The sequence below is a fragment of the Nicotiana tomentosiformis genome, chromosome 4, assembly GCF_000390325.3.
Source record: "Nicotiana tomentosiformis chromosome 4, ASM39032v3, whole genome shotgun sequence".
NCBI classification, from domain to species: Eukaryota; Viridiplantae; Streptophyta; class Magnoliopsida; order Solanales; family Solanaceae; genus Nicotiana; species Nicotiana tomentosiformis.
Genome location: NC_090815.1, coordinates 76,749,155 through 76,760,454, shown reverse-complemented (window position 1 = coordinate 76,760,454; position 11,300 = coordinate 76,749,155). Strand labels below are relative to the sequence as shown.

The 11,300-nt window shown below is 35.5% G+C and overlaps 1 protein-coding gene across 5 annotated transcripts; it reads right to left on the bottom strand.

The window, feature by feature from the left end:
• Nucleotides 1–2,218: 2,218 nt before the first annotated feature.
• On the bottom strand, nucleotides 2,219–7,214 carry LOC104118364 (uncharacterized). 5 transcript variants are annotated; one of them, XR_011415473.1, is made up of 4 exons: nucleotides 6,999–7,214; nucleotides 6,773–6,929; nucleotides 2,948–3,477; nucleotides 2,639–2,714 (listed from the first exon to the last, which is right to left on the bottom strand). XR_011415473.1 is itself a non-coding variant. In XM_009629594.4 (3 exons), coding segments are annotated over exons 1-3 (270 nt in total). In that variant the 5' UTR covers nucleotides 7,111–7,214; the 3' UTR covers nucleotides 2,219–2,573. The 5 variants fall into 5 exon arrangements, 4 of the variants coding, with proteins under 4 accessions (XP_009627889.1, XP_009627888.1, XP_009627887.1 ...); XM_009629594.4 differs by lacking the exons at nucleotides 2,639–2,714; nucleotides 2,948–3,477 and adding an exon at nucleotides 2,219–2,574; XM_009629593.4 differs by lacking the exons at nucleotides 2,639–2,714; nucleotides 2,948–3,477 and adding an exon at nucleotides 2,219–2,565.
• Nucleotides 7,215–11,300: the final 4,086 nt, after the last annotated feature.

Sequence of the window (11,300 nt, the reverse complement as noted above, 5' to 3'; positions counted from 1 at the left end):
TAGTAGAGTAGCATAGCACCATCTTAGCAGAAAAGGCCCTCTAGGAGCAAAAAGAGAATTTAAAAAGAAAAACGAAAAAGCAAAAACATAGATTGTGAAAGGTATTAGACAACCAACCAACCTCGGATACTCCAACGGGTTATTATGAATAAGAGTTACGACGGTTTGATTCACGTCAATACTCTATACCGCCAAGTCGGACTAACAAACAAAAAGGAACACTACTAGTGACTAGCTCGACCATGTCAATTCTTCTGCTGGAGTTCGAAATATGCTATCCTATCACCAACAACATGATATAAATATGTCACACTTATAATTGGATGCTCGTTTATACACCACCATCAATCCAGAACAGCTAAAATATAAATAATATCTTTTAAATAATGCAAATCCATGGTTTTGCTGTTAATGGTTGTTCTTCGTCTCTTCAAGATTGTTACGCTGAAATCACTAAGAGGGGAAGTGCACGGACAGTCATTCTCTGCGATGCTATTTAGACACTACTTATTTTGTCCTGAAATTTTAAACTAAAAATCTTAACTTCACGACAATTCGGAACACTTTTATCCTGAAATATTAAACTGAAAAATTGAAATTCAGAACGCACTAGCTTATTTCTAAAGAGCAGCCCTTTGGAGTGTCATTTCTACTGTGAAAAATGCGTTTCTAATATCTAACTTGATTCTGGGCATACAAAAATCATTTGTTATTTTGCCTTTTTTCTTTTCTTCCTAAATTTTAAATGTGGGAGGCGAGGTTGAGATGATTAGGGTATGTTAAGTGGAGAAGCATAGAAGCCCCTGTTAGGAGGTGTGGGGGGTTAGCCTTGGTGGATATAAGGAGGGATAGAGGTAGGCCAAAGAAGTCTTTGGGAGAGGTAATTGGGCGGGGCATGGCGCAGTTGAAGCTTACTGAGGACATGACCCTTGATAGGAGGGTGTGAAGGTCGAGGATTAGGGTAGTAAGTTAGTAAGTAGTTGAGCATTTTCCCTTTGTCTTCTCAGATCGTAGCATTAGTGCTAGTATGATATCTTTTTATTCTTAGATTGCTATAACTATCTAGCGTGTAATTGCTATCTTGGATTTGGTCTTGTCTTTTTATCTTGTTGTTGTTACTATTTGTTACCTTTACTTTAGCCGATGATCTATCGGATACAGTCTCTCTGCCCTTCCAGGGTATGGGTAAGGCTGCGTATCTTATTCTTCCCAGACCCCACTTATGGGAGACTTATGAGAATTCACTGGGTTTGTTATTATTGTCTAAATTTTAAATGCCAGCTCCGGTAACCTCAATAAAGATGATTCTTTTACCAACTGCAATTCTAATACGGATATATAAGTTCAGCTTTCATGTGCGGAACAAGCAGAGCTCATGAATGTATATACTCCAAAGAAATATTCAGGCAAGAAAAGTATCTAGATGGCTAGGACAAGTGATATTTCAAATATTAGTGTATGACCATTGATTTAGCACCAAATCATGCAATGCAAGAATATCGAAATACAACGATACCTCAATTCTAGACAAAGGACTGAAGGAGTAGATACGTTGGTTCTGAGATTAAACCAAGCGATACTATGATAAAAGTTCCCCTAGATATAGTATATCATTGTGTTGCTTACACTGAAACCACAGTATAATTACATTTGTACTTATCAACCAAAGAAAAAGTAAAAATAAATTAGAAGCACACGGTAATTGCCACATTCAGTTGATCTCAAAGCATGATTTAAACAAAAAAGAGCCAGGAGAAGAATGTAATCTTGAAAGATGCTTATTTGGCAATAAACTGGGGAAGGGGGATTATGTACACCACAGCGCACAGTGACGGTCTATATTGACCTCATCCACAAGCTTATTTGGCTCAATCTTAGAAACTTCAATTTTCTCAAATAAAGTTATTTAATAGAGAAAAAAAATGAAGTCGCACTTCTCTCTCCAAATGCATATTAACAGTTCAACTTTGTACTGTGTGGAAAGTCCAACATAGTAAATGAGCTTTATTGTTCTAAACCCTATAGCTATCCTGATAATTTGTTTCTATTCAACTAGGCTAAATTTTCATATATTCCCTCGTATGTTGGAGTGTTAACATTTGTTCCCCTTTACTTTCGCCATTTCACCTTTAACAGTAAAACTTCTAGTTTTCAACAAGTTGCATACCAACAGTTGAAAACTTCGTAAAGCAAAAATCTAAACATTAGGGACAAAATATAAAGAAAAATTAATCAGATATACTTAGATTATTGCATAATATCATGATCAAAAGAAAAAGGGATCCTCTTCTTATAAAACACAACACGTGCATCTATTAAATATATGCAGATTTAATCATCAATTTCGACGATGTGCTTCCCAGTGATCAATATTGGCCTTGCAACAACTACCCCAAACGTCATATAAGTATGAAAGAACATCATATGAGGAAAATGATGAACTAAGTGTTTAAGCGTGAATCAAGATCAGCTGAAGATAAATGTGCTGATGACGGTGATTAACGCCTGACAACTTCCCAAAGCACAAGAAACTTCAGCTCCTAATCATGGGCACCATAAGCTTACCTATACAGTCTACAATCAAACTAAATCACACAAAGCTGAACAACTGCAAGCTCAGCAGGTAAAAAATGCTAAGATATGTTTTGTGCTTGAAATAGAGCTTACATTCATGTTAAAATGATCAAGAAGAAGATGTTGAGTTAAAGAAAAACCTATACAACAACATATGACAACAACAACAACAACAACAACCCAGTATAATCCCACTAGTGGGGTATGGGGAGGTAGTGTGTACGCAGACCTTACCCCTACCATGAGGTAGAGAGGCTGTTTCCAATAGACCCTCGGCATCCTTCCCTCCAAGAACTCCCCACCTTGCTCTTGGGGTGACTCGAACTCACAACCTCTTGGTCGGAAGTGGAGGTTGGAAGTGGAGGTTGCTTACCATTACAACAACATATGACAGCTTCCTTAAAATGTTAAAGCTGAAACGACAAATGAAGATAAAGCTTTTCTGTGAAAGAATGTATTTCTTAACAACAAGATATGCTATGTTAACGCAAAACTTAATAATACAACAAAATGTGACAGTGTCCTTAAAATTTTGACGCTTAAAGAAGAGGAGAGAGAGCTTGCTCATCAACGAATCTGTTTCCTCACTGTTGCATGTTAACAAATGTCTCTCCTCAAAATATGTTCAAATCTGGAGTTACCTAACAAGGACGAGTGATACTTCTGACACCTAGCAAGATCAGAGCTTAAATATTCATCTCACAGGTAAAACTACTCTGACTACCACTGCTATGTTTGTGTTTTATGAGACCAAGACAGTCAGTCTTCAACCACCAAAGACTTCTATTGCCTAGCACATGTATCTCATGACCCTCTGGCATATCCTTAGCGGGGTTGTGGGTACAGGGAAAAAGAAAAACTAATCATCAATCCTTTGAAGTTCCACTAACTATATCACAGCACCTGAAAGCATAATTTGACAGGCAGGAAATTGTTCCACAGAAATTCCAAGTCGCTAGAACAGCACAGAATATGTTAAATTATGCAGAAAGATGAACATTACATCACGCCAGGTCATTCAGGATTGTAAATGATAAAGTAGAGGCGATCCCAGATATAAAAGAGAGAATAATTTGACGTGTAGGAAATTATTCTTCATGAATTGCAAGTCAGCAGAACTGCACACAAAATGGATATTTAGCTAGAAGGAGTAGATTTAAGATCAGTTAGTCTATTTGGGATGGTGAAAGAATATTATCATAGAAAGTATAAATTTTATGTTAGGCTAGGTTATTTGGGATAGTTAATCTTAGAACCTAGAACATAAGGGCATAAAAGAAACTAATGGTAATCACACGAAGTTCCACTGACTATTTCAGAGTGGCAGAGAACATAATTTCGAGTGACTAGAACAATACTCCATTTATACCTTTCTGACAAGGAACACTCAATATACACCTATCCAGAAAGTAACAGCTCTAGTTCCTTCACCCTCCCCCTCTTCCAAACCAGGGGAGTACATTTGGCTATTCAGTTCGAGTTCATATTTTTTTTATTTAAACAATCAGTTTTTGAATTTGAGAGAATACAATCATTTTTTCACTTTGGCTTTTTTATTTGGTTCTTCGCTTTATTGTTTTGGTGTTTCCAGTTTTGCCTTTTCATTTGGCGCCATCATCATTGTTGGCTATGGATTAACAAATTTTGAATTAGTATAATCTAGATGAGATCATAAACTTGACAAGATAATTAAGCACACTTTCCACAGAAATAACTGCATGAAACAAACAAATGGTATTTTTTTCAAGAATTCTTTGATGGAAAAGAGATACTTACACTAATAATTATCAAAATTTCATAAATAAAGGTAATCTTATATTTTGGAGTAGCCATTTAATATTTTACACCACAACCAAAGAGTTCTTTAAAAAAACATCAGGATGCTCAACTCACTTCCTTTTTTCACCCTTCTTAAAAAATGACAAACATAGCAAACAAATAAACAAGAAAGAATCTTCGTACAGGAAAAATTAAGTAGATCTTATCTTCACAATCATTCACATGTATCCTTTGCCCAAATCACATACTTCTGGGCAAAATACTAAGTGTGCCCCCGAGTGTAAATGTAAGAAAGTCAGGCAGATAAAGAAAGACTAAAACTTTGAAAAGACGAGTTCAAGCCTAAGTGAAGCTGCAACATCCTTATAATAAAAACTGAATGCCCAAAATTTTAAAATCCTTTATCTAAACTCAGACCAGAAAACCACAAACAAACCAAAAAATCCAAAATTTTCTATTCGATCTGCCGATCTGGTCTTTTGTTTTAGCAGATATATAGATCGCTTTCTATTTGATGAATCAAGAATAGATAGTTGTCTCACCAAATAGATGGAAATAGGATATTTCCCTTAATTTTTAAAGATTCCCGCTCTCTCTTTCAGTTTATCAGAACCGATCAAGCTATTCATCAATTTGAATAACAAAAAAAGGAAGGATGCAAGGAGGAGAGAGAAAATTAATTAAGCCAAGGAAATTCACTCCACTGACAACAGATTATGATTATAGTACAATTATCTGCAAAACAATGACTGAAATTCTCATTTCGTTTAAAGTATAGTTCATTTTCGATCTCCTTTTCTCAGAATGGATATTGAATCTAGATGTTAAAAGTGATTAAGCGATAACACTCCATATATCAATTAAATGATTTTTACAAAAGAGTTAGGTATTCAAAGTTAACTCCACTTATATGAACTTCTCAAAGCATGACCGGTTCCAAATCCACATTTAGGAGGAAAGTTGGCGTAGATTGATGGTTGCAGAGGCTCTATATGGAGGTTCGGAGGAATGTTATTTTATCAGAAGCAGTCCGGTAATCCTGCTGATCAGTTGGCCTAGGTAGCTACAACTGATCAGCAGGATTACTAGACTGCTACTGAGAAACATTCTGGAATTAGGCCAAGAAAGGTTTCAGAAGTAGCTCTAGCTCTATATATCCTAAAAGGTTTTGAGGAATATAATGTTTCTCAGCAGCAGTCTAATTCTTGTGTGATTTCATTCTGGATTTTCTTCACATAAGATAATCTCTTAGACTTTAGTGCTTGACTACCAAATATTGTTGGATTGCATTGTGGTTCATCCAAACCTTTGCTCTGGTATTTTTATTTACGGACTTTTACCACTTTGAATTTCTTACATATAAAAAGGACCAATTAAGACTCTACATATAACCTAGGCACGTGGATGGTTAAAAGGGTAAGAAATCAAATAACAAAGGGCATAGAACATCATCAAAATTCAAATAATGGAAAGGTTATGAAAAGAACATCCTACATCTTGGTGACTCATCGAATCATGAAAGATTGGTACAGAATGAGTAGTTTATACAGGAGGGGCATGGTACTCTTTGGTTCTTTTCTTTCTTTGTCTCATAATTGATGAAATGAAAAGTATAGTAAGTTATTAAATTCACAAAAAAAATTAATAAGTTGTTAAATTCAGCAAAAAGAAATTAGTAAGTTGTTACAACATTTAGTAAAATCAGATTACAGAAAGCGATCGGGGAAGGCAAGGGGGAAAAGGATAGTGATCTACGGAATTTGCTTCCAATGTTATGGCTTTTAGTTGACCCTCTACCTGCACAAGGTAGGGGTAAGGTGTGCGCACATACTATCCTCTCCAAACCCTATTTGTGGGAATACACTGGGTATGTTGTTGTTGTTGTTATTGTTGTTATGACTTTTAGTTTACAGACTGATAAATCACATAGGAACTAAGAAACATATTTGGTTATTTGTAAATCATTTGCAGGTACCTTCTGGTTGAGCTAGGAAACCCAATAGTTGGTCACACATATAGGGAGGGCACTCAAGTAGTTGATGTTTTAACAAATACGGATTCCAACCTAAATGTGTTTGAGCTAATTATTCCCCCAATTCTTTTTCTATGGAAGTTTTGGTACGAGACTCTAAAGGGTACCAAATACCCCCACCAAAATTTGTACTAATCTCTAATACTCTACATCCTTTTAAGCAAAGCACAAAAAAGAGAGAGTAAGATTAACAATTACAGTATTTGTGGAAAGACAATTGAATAACTGCAAACATTTAAAAAAACAATCAATTAAAAAATTAGTTTTGAAACTACAGAATCCGATAAATCACTAATTCTCTGGGACGCAAATATAGAGATCAAATAGAATTTAAATCTTTTTCTGAGTCCCAAGGTCTTAGATTACTAAGATTAGACAAAATTTTACCATTGGGAAACAGAAGATTGTGAGTCCAGGTTGTTGTAGAATTGAGTCAACCGCCGCCGATTTTCGGGTTTCCGGTTAACGGGTTTCTTCCGCAAACCAAATATTTCTTGGACCAAAGGTACATGAACCAGAACTAATTTCCAGGCCAAGAACCAACCTGCACAAAATTTTCACAATCAAAATGCTTTTAGCTGAAATTCGAGATTTTTTACAAAAATAGACAGACCTAAGAGGAGTAAGGAGAGGACGAAGATGATAGCAAGAAGGGGACGAAAGAGGAATAGACTCAGATATTCCCACGATGATAAGGCATTCAGCTCGTAGGCTGATGACTCCATGATTCAACTGAGAAGCTGGAATTGAGTATTTGCAGGAATTTCCAAATTGAAACGGGAAGAAGGGAAGAAACTAAAAGGAGTAAATTACACTTTATCACTAAACTTTATCATGAAGTCATGATACCCCCCAAAACTTTGTTTTTAAATTTTCAGGGAAAATGACAAAAATGATTCCCTTAAGTTTGGGGGAAAGATTTAAATAGTCCCTTAAATATGCTATTGAACAATTTTAGTCCTTTAGGTTTTCCAATATTGAGCACTTTAGTTTTTAGTAAAAAATAAAAAATAAAAAATAAAAAAATAACTTAGAAATATTAGGAAATCATATCAAATCTCGAAATCTGCAACACCAATAATTACACCAAACACTAAAAATAGATCAAAAAAAAAATAAAAATACACCTAAAAATGACACTAAACACAAAAAGTAGACAACAGTAGAAGCTGCAAAAATCGTACCTCCAAATATTGGTTCTTAATTTTTTTAATACATTTGTCATTAACTCTAAGCATTATTTTCAAAATATTTAATGCATACCAAAAGTATTTATTTTTTATAAATTTAATTGAATTTTTTTTATAACTATCAAATTTTATTACCATGGTTGGATTTTTGACTTTGGAAATCAGTGTACAATTGATTGGCTTATAAACCTCAGCATTGTTAAAGAACTATCTAGTTGCACTGATTACATCTTCTGATTATTTAAGGTATGTATAACACCCTATAAGGGAAGCTTTTGTTCGAGTTTGTTCTGATTATTTAAGGTATGTATAACACCCTATTTCTTGAGCTTAAGCTTATCTATGTTTTGATAATGTTATTTGGATGAAGAATTACAAGATAGAACTTGAAATTGTATAAGAAGTTGTTGTCTCTTATTGGACTATTTTGGAGTTGTGTATATGACTTCATATGGCTGAAAATCGTGGGGAATAGCTTGGTTATAATATTCTTATTGTTTTTATGCTTGTCAATATGTTGAGTATGTCGGTGATGTTGTAAATAGGAGAAGAAGCAACCACATAATACCTAGAAGTTGTTCATGTTGTTGTTATATCTTGTTGGGTTGTTTGATATTACTTTTATGATGGATATAAGGTTGGAATGTCATGTCAATATATATGTTTATATGACGGACATGTTGATGGTGTTGTAAGTACAGGGGAGATGGAAAAAGAGTTGGGGTTTGGTTCCAATCCAAGCTTCTCGCTCATCGTGTTAAATAGTAGTTTCGTTGGTGACATTTGTGCACTTGTTATTGTGTAGATTGATTGGTGTTATTGGGATATTGGGTGTGTTGTGGTGCTGAAGGTATATAGTTTAAGGTTGTATGTGTTATTGTTGTTTTGATGGACTTGAGGAAAGCAAGGAAAACATGGGAGATGCTGCTCGTTTTAATATAAAATAAGTTTGTCATTCGTTGTACGATAGTTGTATCATTCGTAGCTTAATGATAGTATTATTATCATTATTGTGGATTAAGGTGCGACAAGATAAGTTCAATGTGGTCATTGGACAGACTGTGATAAGGCATGTCAAGGCTATCCCTTTTTTCCTTTTGGTATGATCCATATGATACAGCGAAACGAGCAAATACGCAACTTTCATAAATGACTCTATTCATAGAAGTACTAGGGGTGTTCTCGATTCCCCATGTGTCCTGTTATTATATCGTCTATTCATGGGTCTTAGATAATAAATAAGTTGATAAAGTTTATTTCATGATATTAACCGAAGGCATATTGATCTTATGACATCCCGAGAGATCTTATTGACTTACTTTTTATGCATTGCATTCATTTATACATGTACATTGACCCATGACCAGATGACGTTATATACGCGTATATTATATGTATATAGGATATGGCGAAATGTTATGGCGTTAAATATACACTACCACCTGATCAGTTAGTATACGTTGATGATTTCACCCACAAAGGCCGAAATGATATGATGGGATGCCCTCAGAGGCTTGATAATGTTATGTACGCATATACCTATGCATGATATGATATTTATACGCACATGCATAACATTATAAATGTTTCATGATTCACAGAGCTATTCAGATTTACAGGTTGTATCCTTTACTCCATGTTTCTTTCATGTCTTTTATATACTATTTTTCACGCCTTACATACTTGGTACTTTATTAGTACTGACGTCCATTTTGCCCGGGAAAGCTTTGTTTCGTGCCCGTAGGTCCCAATAGACAGGTTGACAGTCCTCCTAGTAGGCTATCAACTCAGCGGAAGGTGTTGGTGCACTCCATTTGCTTCGGAGTTACCTATTTAGTCAGTATGATTTGGATATGTATTGATTGGTATGATGGGGCTTGTCCTGACCTTTATGACGTCTATGTACTCTTAGAGGCTTGTAGACAGATGTTATGTATATAAATACTTGTATGGCCTTGTCGGCCTATATTTTGAGTGTAGAAACGATCTTGTCAGCCTTATAGGTTCGTATGTCACATGTATAAGTTTTTATATTATGTTGGGTCGTCCTATGTCTCGTATTCCCTAATATTTTATTTTGGTTATCTCATGACAGCCCTTCTGGCCTACTTACCCATTATGGTATAATAAGAAAGATATGTTACGTTGGTACTTGGTTAAGTAAGGCACCGGGTGCCCGTCGCGGCCTGCAGTTTGGGTCGTGACAACTAGGATACACAACAATTAGATGGGTCAAAGGCATATATCTGGCTCCACAAAGAAATGCCCCTATCATGTCCTAGACTAAACAAGACTGCTATTTTGCTTTGCAAATACGTGGGGCAAGTTCTAGACATCAACTAACATGCACAGAATATCAACAAAATCACACATACACACATTAGCACATAACACATTTAGGATCGAATTTATCCCGACTCTATAGTCAAAGCAGTTTAAGCAAAGTCGAGATCAAACAAATTAAGGTACTTATCCATGAGTCAAGAATAGAGTCTAGACGTCACAACTTAGGCACTCACCGCTCTCAAGGCACAACAAAGTAAAGAAAATTACCTCCAATTATCACTACAACTCAAGACTCATTTATTCCTAAAAAAAATTAACTACACCCGGTTAAAAAAAAATCTTAGAAAAGAACCGCGACACAAAAAACTAAGGGGAATTGTTACACTACCTAAGAAAATAAAAAAAATAAAAAACATACTTTTGGATTTTTTTTTTAATTTTTATTTTTATTTTTTTTGTGTTTATGTTTCGACCTTAATCCCTCAGGAACACTGTCGAGGAGATCCATTATCGGAACAAGTCAAATAATAATGACGAAAACACACACAAAGAAAATATCTATATATATATTTACATCCCTCATCCCACACTTTAAATTATGGCATGTCCCCATGATACAAAAATAAAGAGCAAGAGGTAAAGGATACTCCCCTGAATTATCTAGTCTAGGTTTGAATCAATATCGGGGTCTGCTTTGCATGCCTGACCCACTACACACAACCATATCGAGATTTTCTTCTCTGACCTCTTCGGGCACACCCTACACTTATCATGCTTGTCCTCTTCAGCTAGCTCCTTTAGGACATCCACCTTAAAATTAGAGTATGCGGCCAACTCCTCTATAGGTTCCCCTATTGCCTCCTTCATATTGAACACCACTCTCTCTTCCCCTACTCTTAGCATGAGCTGGCTTTTCTGAATATCCAGTATAGCTCTACCAGTAGCCAAAAAGGGTCTACTTAGAATCATATGGACCTCCGTATTCTCTTCCATGTTTACCATGATGAAGCCTACATGGAATGCAAATTTGTTCATCCAAACTAGTACATCTTCCACTATTCCTTCGGGTATTATTGTGGTCTGATCCGCTAGCTACAAAGACACAAGTACATATCTAATTACTCCAATTTCTTTCTCAAGGTTCCTGAAAATAGACAAGGGCATAAGATTAATAGAAACACCTAAATCATACAAAAAAATTTCAAAGTTAGTACTTCCTAGAGAGCAAGGTACAGTGAAACTCCCTGAATCTCCACACTTTTGAGGGAGCTTATTTTGCAGAATTGCACTACAATGTTCGGCGAGCTTGACAACCAAAATCTCTTTCACTTTTCGCTTGTTTGACAATATCTCCTTTAAGAACTTGGCATATGTTAGAATTTGTGAGAGCACCTTTGTGAAAGGTAGATTAACATGCACCTGCTTGAGCACTTCTAGAA

What these genes read in the sequence shown, in the direction of transcription:
- LOC104118364 (XM_009629591.4), bottom strand. Translation starts at nt 7,110, where the DNA reads ATGGAGTCATCAGCCTACGAGCTGAATGCCTTATCATCGTGGGAATAT. An exon ending in CCTCTCCTTACTCCTCTTAG is followed by an intron (nt 6,930 to 6,998) that starts GTCTGTCTATTT and finishes AATTTTGTGCAG; the next exon opens with GTTGGTTCTTGGCCTGGAAA. An exon ending in CAATCTTCTGTTTCCCAATG is followed by an intron (nt 3,693 to 6,772) that starts GTAAAATTTTGT and finishes TTTTGTGTGCAG; the next exon opens with TTCTGCTGACTTGCAATTCA.